General features: G+C 35.5%; 1 protein-coding gene across 6 annotated transcripts in view; it reads left to right on the forward strand.

Annotated features, from left to right (window-relative positions):
* The window catches only part of USP47 (ubiquitin specific peptidase 47), a 148552-nt gene that overhangs the window by 118405 nt on the left and 11573 nt on the right, over positions 1–18574 (forward strand). For all 6 annotated transcript variants that reach the window (XM_023737249.1, XM_004369651.2, XM_023737263.1 and 3 more), the window contains 6 exons: positions 4096–4211; positions 6265–6384; positions 8281–9058; positions 12990–13165; positions 13498–13578; positions 15043–15158. In XM_023737249.1, coding sequence (XP_023593017.1) covers positions 4096–4211; positions 6265–6384; positions 8281–9058; positions 12990–13165; positions 13498–13578; positions 15043–15158 — 1387 coding nt within the window. The remainder of the gene's footprint in view (positions 1–4095; positions 4212–6264; positions 6385–8280; positions 9059–12989; positions 13166–13497; positions 13579–15042; positions 15159–18574) is intronic.

Below are 18574 nucleotides of genomic sequence, written 5' to 3' on the forward strand. Positions count from 1 at the left end.
TACTGGCTGCATAGTAGTCCATTGTATGTATGTACCACATTTTGTTTAGCCGTTTATCGGTTGATGGGCAATTAGGTTCTTTCTACCTTTTGGCTATTGTGAATAGTGCTGCAGTGAACGTTGGTGTACAAGTTTCTTTTTGAGTCTTTGTTTTCAAGTCTTTTGGATATATACATAGGAGTGGAATTGCTGGGTCATATGGTAGTTCTCTTTTGAGGAACCACCACACTGTTTTCCACACGGGCTATACCATTTTTGTATTCCCACCAGCAATGTGTAAGGGTTCCAATTTCCCCACGTCCTCACTAACATTTGTTATTTTCTTTTCTTTCTTTTTCCTAGTCATCCTAGTGGGAGTAAAATGATACCTCATTGTGCTTTTGATTTGCATCTCTTCATGGCTAATGGGAGCCCTGGTGGTGCAGTAGTTAAGAGCTCAGGCTGCTTACCAAAAGGTCGGCAGTTCAGATCCACCAGCCACTCCTTGGAAACCCTGTGGAGCAGTTCTACTCTGTCCTATAGGATTGTATGAGTTGGAATCAACTGGACAGCAGTGGGTTTGGTTTTTTTGTTTGTTTTGGATGGCTTGTGACACTGAGCATCTTTTCATGTGTTTGGTGACCATTTGAATATCCTCTGTGGTGAATTGTCTATTCAAGTCCTTTACTCATTTTATGGTTGGTTTATTTGTCTTTTTGTTGTTAAGTTGTTGAAGTTTTTATATATATTTTGGTTATTCAATCCTTGTCAGTTATGTGGTTTCCGAAGATATTCTCCCAGTTGGTGACTTGTCTTTTCACTTTTTTGTAAAGTATTTTGATGAACAAAAGTTTTTAATTTTTATGAGGTCCCATTTATTTGTTTTGTCTTTTGCTGTTTGTGCTTTTGTTATTATATTAGATAATCCATTATTAAAAGCTAGGCCTCACAGCATTGCCCCTGCTTTTTCTTCTGATTTTATGGTTTTAGTTTGCACGTTTAGATCCTTAATCCATTCTGAATTTGTTTTTGTGTATGATGTGAGGCATAGATCCTGTTTCATTATTCTGTATGTAGAAATCTAATTTTCCCAGCACCATTTATTGAAGAACCCTACTGGGCAGTTCTGCTCTGCCCTATAGGGTCGCTATGAGTTGGAATTAACTGCGATGGGTTTGTTTTGTCTTTTTTTCTAATGAGTATGTATTGAAGAGACTCTTCTTTCCTAGTCAAATGAACTTAGCACCCTTGTCAAAAATCAGTTGACTATAGATGTGTGGTTTATTTCTGGACTCTCAGTTCTGTTCCTTTGGTCTGTATGTCTGTTAATCAGTAGCAGGCTGTTTTGATTACTGTAGCTGTATAGTATGTTTTAAAATCAGGAAATGTGAGCCTTCCTACTTTGTTCTTCTCTTTCAACTTTGCTTTAGTTATTCCAGGCCTCTTGCCATTCCATATAAAGTTAAAGATTTCCTATTTCTGTAAAGAAGGCTGTTGAAATTTTGATCAGGATTGCATTCAGTCTATAGATTGTTTTGGTAGTACTGACATCTTAACAATATTAAGTCTTCCAATCCATGAGCATGGAACATTTTTCCATTTATTTAAGTCTTCTTTAATCTCTTTCAGCAGTATTTTATAGTTTTCATTGTATAAGTCCTTCATGTCCTAGTGCCTAAAGTGTTTGGCTGCTACCCAGAAGGTTGGCAGTTCGAACCCACCAGCCACTCTGCAGGATAAAGATGTGACAGTCTGCTTCTGTAAAGATTTATAACCTTGGAAACCCTATGGGGCAGTTCTAGTTCTGCTCCATCCTATAGGGTTGCTATGAGCTGGAATTGACTTGATGGCAGTGGGTTTTGTTTTTTTGTTTGTTTGCTTGTTTATCTTTTTCTCTTAGATGTTATTATAAATGGAATTGTTTTCCAGGGAAATTTCTCTTTAATAATGTATAGGAACCGAACTGATTTTCTGTGTTGACCTTGTACCCTGCAGCTTTGCTAAATTTCTCTATTAGCTCTGGAAGTTTTCTTATGGACTCTTTGGGATTTTCTGTATATAGGACCATATCATCCACGAATAGAGATAATTTTACTTGTTTTTTTTTCCAATCTGGATACCTTTTATTTCACCTTTTTTTTTTTTTTTTTTTTTTTTGAAAGGGTTGAGGGGGAGTCGGGTTTTCTTTTTTTTTTTTTTTTTTTTTCTTTTTTTTTTTTTTTTTTGTCTTGTTTCTCTGGCTAGGACTTCTAATACGATATTGAATAGAAGTGATGATTGCAGGCACCCGTGTCTTGTTCTGATTTCAAGGGGAAAGCTCTCAGTCTTCATCCATTAAGTATAATGTTGGCTGTTGGCTTTTCATCTATGCCCTGAATCATATGAGGAATTTCTCTTCTATTCCAATCTTCTTTAGAGTTTTCATCAAGAAATGGTGTTGGATTTTATCACAAGCTTTTTCTGCATCCATAGAGATGATCATGTGGTTCTTTTCCTTTGTTCTATTGATGTGTGGTATATTATGTTGACTGATTTTCTAATGTTGAACATTTCTGGAATATATCCCACTTGATCATGGTGTATGACTCTTTTAATATGCTGTTGGATTGTTTGCTAGTATTTTGTGGAGAATTTTTACATCTATATTCATAAGAGATATTGGCCTGTAGTTTTCTTTTCTTGTGGTGTCTTTGTCTGATTTGGATATCAAAGTCATGTTTGCATTATAGAATGAATTAGGGAGTATTCCTTCTCTGTCTTTTGGAAGAGTTTGAACAGTATTGGTGTCGATTCTTCTCTAAATGTTTGGTAGAATTCCCCAGTGAAGCCATCTGGTCTAGGATTTTTTTGTTGTTTTTGGTCACTGATTCAAAAAACAAATCTTTTTAAAATCACATTTTGACTTTTGTATGTAATGTATAGTTCGTAGGTTATAAAGTAATACTTCTTAATAAAGACTCCTATTTAACATTTTACAAAAGAAATCTAAGAGGACTTTTTTTTTTCAAATGGCATCCATTTGTTGAAACATCTCAACTGGCGTTCCATCAGTTCCTGGAGTCTTGTTTTTCACCAATGCCTTCAGTGCAGCTTGGACTTCTTCCTTCTGTAGAATAGGTTATTGATCATATGCTCCCTCCTGAAATGGTTGAACATCCACCAATTCTTTTTGGCACGGTGACTCTGTGTTCCTTCCATCTTCTTTTGATGCTTCCTGCATCATTTAGTATTTTGCCATTGAATCCTCCAATGTTGCAATTCAAGGCTGGAATTTTTCCTTCAGTTCTTTCAGCTTGAGAAATGCTGAGCGTGTTCTTCCCTTTTGGTTTTCTAACTCCAGGTCTTTGCACATTTCATTATAATCTTTACTTTGTCTTCTCAGACTGCCTTTTGAAATCTTCTGTTCAACTTTTTTACATGATCATTTCTTCCATTTGCTTTAGCTAGTCTACATTCAAGAGCAAGTTTCAGAGTCTCTTCTGACATCCATTTTGGTCTTTTCTTTTGTTGGGGGAATAGTCTGCCTCTGCACTTCCCATCCAGGCTGCCTAAGTAAAAGCCTTGGGCCCAAAGTATTCTCTGATAAGGAGGCTTGGAATTGGGCTGACTGCTCTCTCTCAGTTTCTTCTGCTTGTCAGAGAAGCCTTCCCCTTGTTCTGGACACACAGTAACTTTCTCTTTCTCTTGAACATGCACAGGCGCCATACAGTACCTGGCCAACCCCACTTCTATATCTGTTCCTGGCAGGAAGGGAACAGGTCGCTCGTACTATGGTACAAGAGGAAAATCATGCCAGATTGTAAGAGCCAGCCTAAAGGGATGAACTGAAGGGGAAACAGGCTTTGTGAGGCTGGACATGAGTGCCCTAGGAGGACTTTTCTTATTAGTATTAGCCTTACTTCTTTCTTTTTATATGTGCTTGCTTGTATCTTGATACATTGTGAAAGAGAGTTCTTAACATGCATATTATATGTCTATATTCCTGGTAAAAAGAAACTAGAAAAATACTGTCTTTGCTATCCATTAGAAATATTTAAGAACCCATCGCTCATGTGAAATACAGTTTAAAAAAAAAATAACCTCCAATTCTGTTTTTTATGTCTTCAAATGTGACAGAAGTGATGGTGAAAGTTCATGTTGTTGATCTAAAGGCAGAATCTGTAGCTGCTCCTGTAACTGTTCGAGCTTATTTAAATCAGACAATTACAGAGTTCAAACAACTTATTTCAAAGGTAAGTTTCAAAATTGGTCAGTAAATATTTTTAAGTGCCTGCTGTGTGCAAGGCACTGTGTGACAGTTATGAATATGATACAGGCTTTACATCAAGGAGGCAATATTTCTAGATAGGAGAGAAGGATACTTCAAATGAAAGAAAATGATTGAACCAAGTATGGAGGTAAGAAAGTTTGAAGCAAGTACACCAAGTTGTATGTTTTGTCTGGTTCATTGTAAGATACATGTAAGCCTGGAAATGAAGTTCAGTTTATTTCATGGAGGGCTTAAATAGTAAACACAAAAGTTTGGTGTCTATTTGGTATAGGCAATAGGAAATAGATTTGTTTTTCCCTTTTTTTGTGTAAGTACAGCAGATCAGAGCTCTGCTGTAGAATGGTCAGTTTAGCAACACTAGAATGGATTGAGGGAGGGGTCAGGAATATAGATGAGCAGGCTGTTGGAATAATTCAGATGAATTATTACTATCATTAATACTGCATATGACTGGAAATGACAGAAAATATAGATTATGAGAGAGATTATATAAATAGAATCTACAAGACTCGTGATTGGTAAATGTAGTGGTAAGGCAGAGGAGTACAGATGACCTCAAGGAGTTCAAACTTAGGTAACCAGAAAGTTAGTGATAACATGAACACAAATAGAGTAGTAAGGTGAGGGAGCAAATTTGACAGAGAAGGTGATGAATTAAATATTGCCCATATGATGTGGGTTAGTGATAAAGAACATAGACGCATTCGGAATTTTTAACCTGGAAAAATATGATGAAAACATTCAGATTTCCTTGGGCAAAAGGACTAGTCAACTCCAGAGAAGTGATTATTACCTTTTCAGGGATCTATACTCTATAGAACCTTGCTATGAGCATACGAACATAGGCAAAATTTTGCAGAATCTCTGAACCCTAGGTTAAGAACCCTTGGTATGGTGGAAATTGCTCAGTAATTGCAAGTCAGGAAATTGAATCCAATTTCTAGTTTCATTCATCTTACTGTAGTCTTTTATCTCATTATCTAGGGATTTTAAATACCTGTTTAACAGGGTTGTTGTGAACTTTAATAAAAATAAATAAATGCTCTGTATGTATGTGAAAAAAACTGTAAAGTACTATATAAAAGTCTGTGGTGGTGGTAATAATAGTAGTGATAATGATAATAATACATGATGATGATGATGTTAAAAAATTACTTCTAACATTTTTGCCAAAGTAATAATAGCCAGAAACCAATCATGTTGTAAAGTCATATTTTATAACTAAATTGTTTGTAGATAAATACCATATAGGTGTAAATGTTTTATATTTCATTTTTAAAAATACAAATGCTAAATGTGAAAAAATTCAGTTTAGAGTATGAGAACTGAGGTGGAGTACAAAAGAAACATATAACAGTCCCTTTCTAAATAAACTAATAATCTTGTTGGAGAAAATATAGCTAAAGAAAGCAAAGACAGTTAAAAACATTGTGTCAACAAACGTGTTTTAAAATATAAATAGACTGAGAATTAAGTATTGAGAATTGATATCATTAATTGTATTGAAAACAAATCATGTTTTTTAAAACACAAATTGTATTTATCTGCTTATTTCATGTGTTTTAAAAAGACATCAAAAATTAGAGATGTGGGATTTTAGAATAACTTTAAATTTTACCTATTAATTTAATATTCTCCTTTTACATGAAAGAAAAATGATTGAATAAAAGTATTGACAACTATTCATAGAATACTGAGGAGCCCATCAAAAACCAGGAAGTTAAACAGCTATTGGCTTGGCATAGGCTCTCAGATAGTTATTCAATTTATTCTGGAATCATATCACCACATTTACTTTTAAAATAGTTTCAGATATTACATTTATAAGTGATCCTTTATTCTCCTAATTTGGTGGAACTAATAATTTTTTACTTAGATTCTTAACTTTGAAAACTTCTACTAAAATTATTTTTCTGTTGATTTTTTGTCTGCTATTTTTAAGGCGAATTCACCAGTATCTTATTTTCTCATATTTCCAAGTCAAATAGAATTACATTAAATTGCTTTCATTATAGGCCATCCATTTACCTGCTGAAACAATGAGAATAGTGCTGGAACGCTGCTACAACGACTTGCGTCTTCTCAGCGTGCCCAGTAAAACCCTGAAAGCTGAAGGTTTTTTTAGAAGTAACAAGGTATGTCTTTTGTTTTTTAATTACTATTTTCTGTGCTGATGATGGTAAATGAAATAAAGTTCAGACTTACCAGCCTAGCCTTCAAAGCCAAATGACCTCAAGGGGTTCATACCTGGGTAACCAGAACGGTAGCAATATAGTAACAGAAATCACTGCCATCTACTATAACCTTTTAAATTTTCATATCCTCTTAACATTGTAGCTAGGTTAAATCAGGCTTTTTTTCTCTTCAATATCAGTCTTTCTGGTTTTCCTCCTCTTTTCCTTTGTTCATGCACTACCACCCACCTGGAGTGTTCTTCCCCCTCTCCCTACAATTTTTTTCAAGTTCTAGATAACAGTAATCCTACTACTTTGATAAAGTCTTCATGACCATTTCTACCCACAGTGTCCTCTGAATTTTGTTCATTTTTGAGCATCTCCCATTAGGGAGTACTTCATGGTAAGAGTCAGAGGCATGCCTAGTGTAGAGAAAATAATAATCTTTGTTCACACAACATTATTCCCTTTGCTTACACATTTATCTTTGTTGGAGAGGAGACAATTCATGTCAGTCTTCTTGTCTTATCTCTTCATATTATTATATATTCCACCATTAATCATTTTTCATAGATACTTGTTCTTAATGTTATTGATTTGCCTAGATAAATTGCATCCAAAAAGTTTCTTGTTTGGCATCTTTGATTTATCACCTTTTCCACTCTTATACATCTTAGTGCAGTCTCATCTTTTATTTCATATACCTTTTCTTACAGTTGTTTTATTAATGCTAACATTATTTTTTTATTCACCTATATTTTGTTCTAAGGCTTTTATGGTGACTGTGTATTGTGTGTGTAAGTTAATGCTAAAACAGTATTGTTTTAATGACAGGGTAGAGTGCACTAGGATCTAACTTGATTTTTTCCTCAGATGGTTAGCTGGTAGTCCCAGTTTGTAACATTTCTTTAATACTAGTAGGTTTATCGTTTTATGCAGAACCCAACATGCTGTTGATATTGCCAGATTTATGTGTATGTATTTCATTTTTTAAACTTTCTATTCTAGAAAATTTTAAACATATACAAATGTAGAGGGAATAGTATAATGAGCCGCCATGTATGCATCACCCAGCTTTACAGTTATCACCTATTTCATCTATATTTATCACCCACTTCCTCCAGATTATTTGAAGCACATCTTTAGTATCAGATCATTTATTTCCTGTGTAAATAGTTTCAATGTGTGTCTTTAAAAGATGAGAACTCTTAAAAGCACGTAACCACAGTTACATTATTATTGCACCTAAAAAGTTAACAAGAAAAATTTAATTTCAACCAATATCTAGTTAGTATTCAGATTTTCCTGATTATGTTATAAACTTTTTTCCAATAGGATTTGTATGTTCAAATCATGATCCAAATAAAGTCCATAATATATCTCTTAAGTCTGTTTTAGTCTTTAGATTCCCCTACATCTTTTTTGTTTGTTCCTTGCAATTTATTTGGTGAAAAAACCAGGGCGTTAGATTTTCCTACAATCTGGATTTTGGTGGTGCATTCTTAACGTGTCTTTATACGTTTTCTTTTATCTATATTCATGCTAAATTTTGAATTCTAAAGAGCAGGATGTTGAATACAAGGCTTTCTGGAAATGGATTACCCAATAAAGAAGATGTATATGTATGTTCTCTCTATCTTAGCACAATTTTATGGCAAGTTACAAAGACATATAAACATAACATTTAGTCTCCAAACAATGCATGCTTTACTTTAGTAACTTTAAGTTTACCCTCTATCATCCCAAATTTAAAACTTACTAAGTAATGTCTCCTATTGATGTTTATATTATTCTTATGATGAATGAGAACATCACTAAAATTAATGATGTAATATAACCCTTTAACTTACTGTTTAGGTATTTGTTGAAAGTTCTGAGACTTTGGATTACCAGATGGCCTTTACAGACTCTCATTTATGGAAACTCCTGGATCGGCATGCAAATACAATCAGATTATTTGTTTTGTTACCTGAACAATCCCCAGGATCTTATTCCAAAAGGACAGCATACCAGAAAGCTGGGGGTGATTCTGGTAATGTAGATGATGACTGTGAAAGAGTTAAAGGACCTGTAAGAAGCCTAAAGTCTGTGGAAGCTATTTTAGAAGAAAGCACTGAAAAACTCAAAAGCTTGTCATTACAGCAGCAGCAGGACGGAGATAATGGGGACAGCAGCAAGAGTACTGAGACAAGTGACTTTGAAAACATCGAATCACCTCTCAATGAGAGAGACTCTTCAGCATCAGTGGATAATAGAGAACTTGAACCACATATTCAGACTTCTGATCCAGAAAATTTTCAATCTGAAGAGCGATCAGACTCAGATGTGAATAATGACAGGAGTACAAGTTCGGTGGACAGTGATATTCTTAGCTCCAGTCATAGCAGTGATACTTTGTGCAATGCAGATAATGCTCAGATCCCTTTGGCTAATGGACTTGACTCTCATAGTATCACAAGTAGTAGAAGAACTAAAGCAAATGAAGGGAAAAAAGAGACATGGGATACAGCAGAAGAAGACTCTGGAACTGATAGTGAATATGATGAGAGTGGCAAGAGTAGGGGAGAAACACAGTACATGTATTTCAAGGCAGAACCGTATGCTGCAGATGAAGGTTCTGGGGAAGGACATAAATGTATGTACTTAAAAGAAAAAGACTCTGAAATAGCATCAGTTTTTCTCTCAGCTTATTTAAATTTTTAGTTATGGAAAGAATCAGCAAAGAGTTATGTACTTAGTTCTAAGACCTCCTGTAGCCTCCTGGATTATAAGATTATTCTCTATTGCCTTTGTGTTGGTTTTTGATATAGTTACAGTGAACAATGTTGTTCGACTTATGTAACACATTAGATCTGTATGATAGTAATTATGTCCAAACTCCAGTGAGATAAGAAAATTATTTATAAGTAGTCAGTATTAGGGAAGAATTATGATAAAAGTACTAAATAAAAAAAATTAAGCAATAGTTTAAGAAGTAAATAATATACTAAAATAAAAGCCTAGGCCCTTTACCAAATTTGATATTCACTACCCAGGACAAGTTTTTTATTTGTGCATCCCCTTTCTTCACTCCATTCCCCAGAACAAACAGCAACTCCTTTCCTACAACCTGAAGAAAGTTCATTATTAACTGAGAAACTCAGAGAAAGAAAAGGGGCTTTTTTTTTTTTTTCCTTTCTTTCTAATCTGATACTTTGAGTGCCAGGCAAGGTACAAACTAGAAATTCCAAATTGCATAATCTCAAAAAAATGGAAGAGATCTTAAGTGTTATTTTAGGCTTACTAGACAAACAGTAAAAACAAAACACCAGTATTGTCTGAGACTTAAAATGCTACATGAATTTTTATCATACTTCAGACTAAAACCAGCCAGAAAATTAGCAGGATAAACAAGTTAAAGATACAGAATCTCTCCACAGGTGTAAGTGGGAAATAGCTGAAAAACTAAAAACTTTGCATTAGTGTTTAACAAGGCAGATATTAATATTAGCCCTTATATTTTATATTTTAGTTTTCAAAACATTATGTTTGTCCTCACTTGAAGCTTCTCTGAAGTTAATACAGCAAATACTAATCTCCTCGTCTGACAGATAAGAAAACTGAAACTCATAGAGGATGAATGACTTGCCCAAAAGTACATACCTAGCTAGTAAGTTGTGGAACCATTACTAGAATTTAAGGCCACTAATTGAATGCATTTGCTCCTGTTACCTCTGAAAGAGATCCTCACTCTTCATACATCCATTCATCCACCCACCCACCCAGTCAGTCAGTATTTCCTGAATCCATACTAGATGCCAGACCCTATGTACCTGTTAGAAGTAGAGATGACTAAGATGCAGCCTTATGGTTGTTCTAGTGGGGAGAAGGCACACAAACACTATAAAAGTTAAGTACTATGATGCTTGTAGTCTCACAATTCTATCTTTTAAAAAGGAAGTGGTAGAAATTGTGAAATCAGTATAAAAATGCATAAATTTATGTTTTTAACGTAATACATCTGAATAACACTGGAACCATATGACATCCATACATATATAGAAACTCAAGTGCGAAGATGTGAATTGGCAGGCCAAAATGAAAACAGAAACCCTATTAATAATAATGCTTTAAATTTGTATGGAACTTTTCTCTCATAAGGCTCATTAACTTACATGATCTCATTTAGTTCTCTTAACAGTTGTGTGAAATTGATGTTGTTAGACACTTTTCACTGATGAGGAAGCTGTGGCTCAAACAGGTTAAATAACTTGCCTGAGATCACACAGCTAGTAGGTCGCACTGCTGGGATCAGACTCGAGTATTCTGATTGTAAGCCTGGGACGCATTCTACCACCCCATAGCTGCTACCGCTCTTCTTTACTTTCCTCACTTTATGAGGATGCACGTCATAGTAAAGGAAAAATAGCCAGTAGCTACTCTGCTGTCTTATCATACTCAACCCTTCAAGAGGTATTGGAGAAATTAAAATAGGTCCTCTTCGGAAACGTTTGGAAAATTCTGTCAAGTGGTTTGTTTTAGAATGAAGTGCTAAAAATTTGCCTGGAATTGAATGGTCTTAACCTTAAGAAGAATACAGTAGAGATATTTAAAATATAGTCTAAAGAGTCTCATTTCTTACAGTAGTTTATGAAATCTTTAAAAAAGTAGATTGCTGACCATTTTAGCCTTTTTGGAAATTCATACTGGGCTAATTTACTAACATTCATTGAACTAGTAAATGTGGTTATGAAGAGAAACCACTTGCTACAATATATTTAGGCTTTCAGAAACATTCAGAAGGCTTTTTTGAAAAGAAAACGTGAAAACCCTGGAAAATGCCTTTTCACAGTTAGGAAACTGGTTTAGAGATAGGGGAGTAGGGATGATAACCAGCAGCCCGGCTTTTCAGGAGTCTGTACTAAGACTGGTTCATCACAGTTCCTCAGTGATCTAAAAGTAGGTGCCTGGAAAAACATGAATGATGGATAATAACACAGGTTCTTCAGGGTGATAAAATGGCAAGGTATACTAGGTAAACTGTTCAGAACCTGAAGAGACATACTATGTACAGTATAGACAAGTCACTTAGGTAGTAAACTATACTTAAATTGATAGTCTTTAAGCTTTCTGCTCTAATCCAGGAATTATTTCAGAGAGTAATTATAGACATTTCTCTGAAAATATTATCTTGGTATGTCCCAGTTGTATTCTGCAGACACTTCGGTATAAGCAGAAAGGCCAGAGTAATAAAATAAAAAGGGTAATGTATTTGTACTGAAACTTCTTTGTACCATTTTGGTTACCACCTCCTTCAAGAAATACATAAGGAAAAAAAAAAAGCAAAGTGATTTTAAGCTGCACCTTGCTGGATAGCGTAAATAGAGGCTTATTTGCCAAAAGCTGGATTAGTAAAATTTAGGGGCACTCCTTAAAACCTAGAAATTGACATTTTAAACAAATTAAAAGAAATGCTGCCTCGAATGGTACATAGTAAACAAAATTTATCACCCTGTTTGTATTTTCTTCTAATTTAGACTTGCCACATTTTCTACAGTGAACCTGTATTTTATAACCAGGGAGACAATTAATGAAAAATTCACTCAGAAAATTCGTTAACTTTAGAGTTGGGATGGCTTGAGAATGTAAACCAGAAGTATTTTAGGACTATAGGTGGTCCATGGGCCTGAACCAGCATGGCAGCTGTTGTATTCTATACTGTGTTAGAAAGAGACAATGAAGTTTTTGCTCTTTGCCAGAAAATGAAGACCAGAATTATAAATAGAAACATTCCAGAAGAATTCTCTTAAGTGGCTTATAAAGTAAGGGACAAAGACTAAGATAATAAGCATTAGTAAAAAAAAAGTTCATCACAGATCATCCTATTGCAATGCCAAGAATGTTTAAGCCTTGGAAGGGTAGGGGCATTTCTCATCCTTTAGATAACTTCCTAATATGGTCCAAGTACATCACAAAACAGTTATCTCAATATGCTGGTCTTGAAACTTTTTTCCAGTCAAAATGCCAGAACTATATCTACTAACAATTTTTGAGGCAATTATTATATGTCTGACACTGTGATAAAAGCATGATAAATGTATTACCTCATTGACTCCACACTGTAACACTGTGGGGTAGATACTATTATCATCTCCTTTTTTCAAATGAAAAAACAGACAGGGAGGCTGATGAGTTGCTCCATTTCACATAGCTAGTAAGTAAGCAGAGGAGGCAGGTTTGGAAGCCAGCCATCATCTATACTGTTACTGTGTAGGATTAGTAATGTATGTACAATGAACATTCTTCTTTGTGAAAATTATTTTAAAAGAATTCCTGGAAGTTTGGTTTTTAATTCAGAAAGAAAAAAAAAGCATTTAAATATCTCAGAAGATTTAAAGCTGTCAGATTATACCTGTTACACATTCACTGTCCATGTTTTTTGTTCATTCAGAGTATTAGCTAAAAGTCAAATAACTAGAAAAAGGGTACTTTGTCCTGTTTACAGCATAACAAAAAATATCTGATCCGTTTTATTTATACTTTGAGCGGGTTCTTTTAAATTTTTGTTTCTGTTTTTTCTTGCTTAGGGTTGATGGTGCATGTTGATAAAAGAATTACTCTGGCTGCTTTCAAACAACATTTAGAGCCCTTTGTTGGAGTTTTGTCCTCTCACTTCAAGGTCTTTCGAGTCTATGCCAGCAATCAAGAGTTTGAGAGCGTCCGACTGAATGAGACACTTTCATCATTTTCAGATGACAATAAGGTTTATTAAAATAATCTTTGAATAATTAGAGTCTTTTAAATGATAGATTTGAGAGCATCTTGCACTATTTCCAAGTAAGGATAATGAATACCCTGAAAAGATCATTTTTCTTTGATGTTTAGTGGCTATTTTGCTTAATTTATCTAAGAAACATTTGTTAAATGTTAATTGTGTGTCAGTTACTATTCTAGGTGCTGAGGAATCAGCGATAAAAGATATACCTGCTCTCAAAGAGCTAGAGAATTTTGGAAAACAAAACTAAACAATGGGATGAGATTGGGTTGTTTATTCTGCTCAGACAGTACTCTAAAAAAAATGTTTTTTATTTATAGATTACAATTAGACTGGGGAGAGCACTTAAAAAAGGAGAATACAGAGTTAAAGTGTACCAGCTTTTAGTCAATGAACAAGAGGTAAGTAACAGAGTGTAAGGTTGTATTTTGTAGTTATTCAAAACATATAATGAAGAGATTTTATTAGTAGTAGCTCCTTTTTGTTTGTCTAAAGCCGGGTTCGGCAGACTTCTCCTAGGAAATATTTTAGCTTTGCGGACCATATGGTCTCTGTTAACAATAATTTACCTGTGCCATTTTTGCAAGGAAGCATCCATAGACAGTCTGTAAATGAACAAGGGTGGCTATGTCCCAATAAAATTTTACTTACAAAAACAGGTAATGGACTGAATTTGGCCTGCAGGCCATTGTTTGCCATCTCCCTGCTCTAAAGTGTTGCTACAAATGCTGAAGTGAGGCAAAGGTTTCATGCTTTTAAGAGGGGCTGTGTTTGTGCTTGTCTTCTCAAAATTATATAATGGTACAGGTGGATAGCTGTTGACCTGTAGAGTATATTGGTACGTTTGTGTTCAGAGAGTCATTTTAGTATTCAGAAAGCATTTAAATAGAATTTGCTGTATGCCAGGCGCTGCTCTAAATACTTACAAATACTCATTTAATTTGTAAGTACTCATTAAAAATGCATCTAATCCTCGTTAATTAACTATGATGTAAATACGATTCATTATTCCCATTGTATAGATGAAGTAACTGAGGCACAGAGAGGTTAAGTAACTTATCCAAGGTCATACAACTTATAAATGGCGGATTCAGGAACTAAACAGGTTATGTGGCCCAGCATATGTATTTTTAACCACTATGCTCCCTCTGTCATTTGATCTTTTCTTAGTTCCAGTTCTTAATTTCCTCATTTTTAGGGGGTAATCAATTTAAATATTTTAGTTCTTGTCATATACAAGGCTTGTGGCAAATATCCAAAAGATTAAGGTAAAGATCCTATTTTCAGGATATTGTACCATCTTACTGAGGACCTAGACAAATGCAAAAAGCCAAATAGCAAACAAGAGGACACGTTTTTCATAAAAGATCTTTATTTGTTAAACAGATTTTTTGGAGGCATCCATCATATCTCTTAAATGTAACTCATTACAGTCATTTTGACTTAACATGTTTCTTCTGAGTTTGAGGTTTCTGGGTACTGTGTCTCTTTTGAATCAGTTAATGAACGTATTTGAAGAATTAATATACATTTCCCTCAGCTTAGTCCATAAAAGTGGTTCTTTCCATTTTCAAAATTGTTATCATTTTATTAAAAGAAATATGAAAGCATTATCTTATTTAATCTTCACAATGACCTAGTAAAGATACTGTCCCCAGTTTACAGATGAGAAAACTGAGTCACCAAGATGCTCAGTAAACTTGCCCAAAATAGCACAGCTAGTAAGTAGTGGATCCAGGATTTGGACCTAGGAAAACAAACTCCTGAACTTCGTTGTCACACTATAAAGTACAAATAAAAATGTCTCATTATTGCTTATCTTAAGGTATAATTCAAGCACTAATTGTTTATGTTTATGTTCCTAGCCATGCAAGTTTCTGCTAGATGCTGTGTTTGCTAAAGGAATGACGGTTCGGCAGTCAAAAGAGGAATTAATTCCTCAACTCAGGGAGCAGTGTGGTTTAGAGCTCAGTATTGACAGGTGAGGTAAAATTAGAGTATCATCAGTGATTTGAAGAGTGAACATGTGGTTAATGGCTATGGACTGCTGTGATTTTCTAAAACTAAGAATTCAAAAGTCCTGTACTGTTTGGAATTTTAGTACTACCGTTTTTTTTTTTTTTAATTGTGCTTTAGGTGAACGTTTACAGCTCAAGTTAGTTTCTCATACAAAAATTCATACACACATATCTTGTGTGACCCTAGTTGCTATGCCTATAATGTGACCGCTCATTCCTCCTTTCCACCCCAGATTTCCTGTTTCCATTCACCCAGCTCCTATCCTTTTCTGCCTTCTCATCTCTCCTCCAGACAAGAACTGCCCATTTAGTCTCATGTATCTACTTGAACTAAGAAGCACACTCTTCACGAGTATTATTTTATGTCTTGTAGTCCAGTTTATTCTTTGAAGAGTTAACTTTGGGAATGGCTTTAGTTCTAGGTTAACAGAGAGTTTGGGGGCCATGTCTTCTGGGGTTCCTCTAGTCTCAGTCAGACCATTAAGTCTGGTCTTTCTACTAGAATTTGAGTTCTGCACCCCACTTTTCTCCTGTGCTGTCAGGGACTCTCTTGTGTTCCCTGTCAGGGCAGTCATTGGTGGTAGCCAGGCATCATCTGGTTTTTCTGGTCTTAGGCTAATGGAGTCTCTGGTTTATGTGGCCCCTTGTGTTTTTTGGGCTAATATTTTCCTTGTGTCTTTGGTGTTCTTCATTGTCCTTTGCTCCAGGTGAGCTAGAACAAACTGATGCATCTTAGATGGCTGCTCGCTAGCTTTTAAGACCCCAGACGCCACTCACCAAAGTGGATTGCAGAACATTTTCTTAATAAACTGTGTTATGCTAGTTGACCTAGATAACCCCTGAAACCATGGTCCCTAGACCCCTGCCCCTGCTACACTGTCCTTCAAAGTGTTTTGTTGTGTTCAGGAAACTTCTTAGCTTTTGGGTGAGTCCAGTGGTGCTGACTTCCCCTGTATTGCGTGTTGTCCTTCCCTTCACCTAAGATAATTCTTGTCTACTATCTTGTCAGTGAATTCCCCTCTGCCTCTCTCCCCACCCTCGTAACCATCAGAGAATGTTTTCTTCTGTGTTTAAACCTTTTCTTGAGTTCTTATAATAGTGGTCTCATACAATATTTGTCCTTTTGTGATTGACTTATTTCACTAAACATAATGCCTTCCAGATTCATCCATGTTATGAAATGTTTTGCAGATTCATCATTGTTCTTTATAGTTGCATAGTATTCCATTGTGTGAATATACCATAATTTATTTATCCATTCGTCTGTTGATGGGCACCTAGATTGTTTCCATCTTTTTGCTATTGTGAACAGTGCTGCAGTGAGCATGGGTGTACATATATCTATTTGTGTGATGGCTCCTATTTCTCTAGGATATATTCCCACGAGAGGGATTGCTGTATCGTATGGTACTTCTATTTCTAGCTTTTTAAGGAAGTGCCAGATTGATTTCCAAAGTGGTTGAACCATATGATATTCCCACTAGCAGTGTGTAAGTGTTCCAGTCTCTCCACAGCCTCTCCAAGGTTTATTATTCTGTGTTTTTTAGATTAACGCTAGCCTTGTTGGGGTGAGATGGTATCTCATTGTAGTTTTGATTTGCATTTCTCTAATGGATAATAATCGTGAGCATTTCCTCATGTATCTGTTAGCCACTTGAGTGTCTTCTTTGGTGAAGTGCCTGTTCATATCCTTTGCCAGTTTTTTAATTGGGTTATTTGTCTTTTCGTTGTTGAAGTTTTGCAGTATGTTGAAGATTTTAGAGATTAGACACTGATCGGATTTGACGTAGCCAAAAATTTTTTCCCAGTCTGTAGGTTGTCTTTTTATCTTTTGGTGAAGTCTTTTGATGATTAGCCACTTGAGTGTCTTCTTTGGTGAAGTGCCTGTTTATATCCTTTGCCAGTTTTTTAATTGGGTTATTTGTCTTTTCGTTGTTGAAGTTTTGCAGTATTTTATAGCTTTTAGAGATGAGACGCTGATCGGATTTGTCATAGCCAAAAATTTTTTTCCCAGTCTGTAGGTTGTCTTTTTATCTTTTGGTGAAGTCTTTTGATGAGCGTAAGTGTTTGATTTTTGGGAGCTCCCAGTTATCTAGTTTCTCTTCTGATGTTTGTGCATTGTTAGTTATGTTTTGTATTCTGTTTATGTCCTGTAATAGGGCTCCTAGTGTTGTCCCTATTTTATCTTCCATGTTCTGTATTGTTTTAGAGTTTATATGTAGATGTTTGATCCATTTTGAGTTAGTTTCTGTGCATGGTGTGAGGTATGGGTCTTGTTTCATTTTTTTGCAAATAGATATCCAGTTATGCCAGCACCATTTGTTAAAGAGACTGTCTTTTCCCCGTTTAACAGACTTTGGGCCTTTGTCAAATATCAGTTGCTCATAGGTGGTTGAATTTACGTCTGGATTCTCAATTCTGTTCCATTGGTCTGGGTATCTGTTGTTGTACCAGTACCAGGCTGTTTTGACTACCGTGGCAGTATAATAGGTTCTAAAATCAGGTAGTGTGAGACCTAGTACCAGGCTGTCTTGACTACCGTGGCAGTATAATAGGTTCTAAAATCAGGTAGTGTGAGGCCTCCCACTTTGTTCTTCTTCTTGAGTAATTCTCTACTTATCCAGGGCCTCTTCTCTTTCCGTATGAAGTTGGTGATTTGTTCCTCCATCTCGTTAAAAAATGCCGTGGGAATTTGGGTTGGGATTGCATTGTATCTGTAGATCATTTTGGGTAGAATTGACATTTTCACAATGTTGAGTCTTCCTATCCGTGAGCAAGGTATGTTTTTCCACTTATGTAGGTCTGTTTTGGTTTCTTGCAGTAGTGTCTTGTAGTTTTCCTTGTATAGGTCTTTTACGTCTCTGGTTAGATTTATTCCTAAGTGTTTTATCTTCTTGGGGGCTATTGTAAATGGTACTGATTTGGCAGTTTCCTCTTTGAAATTCTCTTTGTTGGTGTAGATGAATCCAACTGATTTTTGTATGGTTATCTTGAATCCTGATACTTTGCTGAAATCTTCTGTTAGTTCCAGTAGTTTTCTTGTGGACTCTTTGGGGTTTTCTGTGTATAAGATCATATCATCTGCAAATAGGGATACTTTTACTTCTTCCTTGCCAATTTGGATGTCCTTTGTTTCTTTTTCTAGCCTAATTGCTCTGGCTAGGACCTCCAGCAGAACGTTGAATAACAGTGATGATAAAGGGTGTCTTAGGCTGGGTTCTCTAGAGAAGCAAAACCAGTAAAGTGTATAAATATATATAGAGAGAGAGATTATATCAAGGAAACAGCTCACGTGATTGTAGAGGCTAGAACGTCCCAAGTCCGTGGATCAGGGTAGAGGCCTCTCCCAAGTCACACAGCTGCAGAAGCTGGCAAGCCC

The sequence above is a fragment of the Trichechus manatus genome, unplaced genomic scaffold (assembly GCF_000243295.1).
Source record: "Trichechus manatus latirostris isolate Lorelei unplaced genomic scaffold, TriManLat1.0 scaffold00006, whole genome shotgun sequence".
Taxonomy (NCBI): domain Eukaryota; kingdom Metazoa; phylum Chordata; class Mammalia; order Sirenia; family Trichechidae; genus Trichechus; species Trichechus manatus.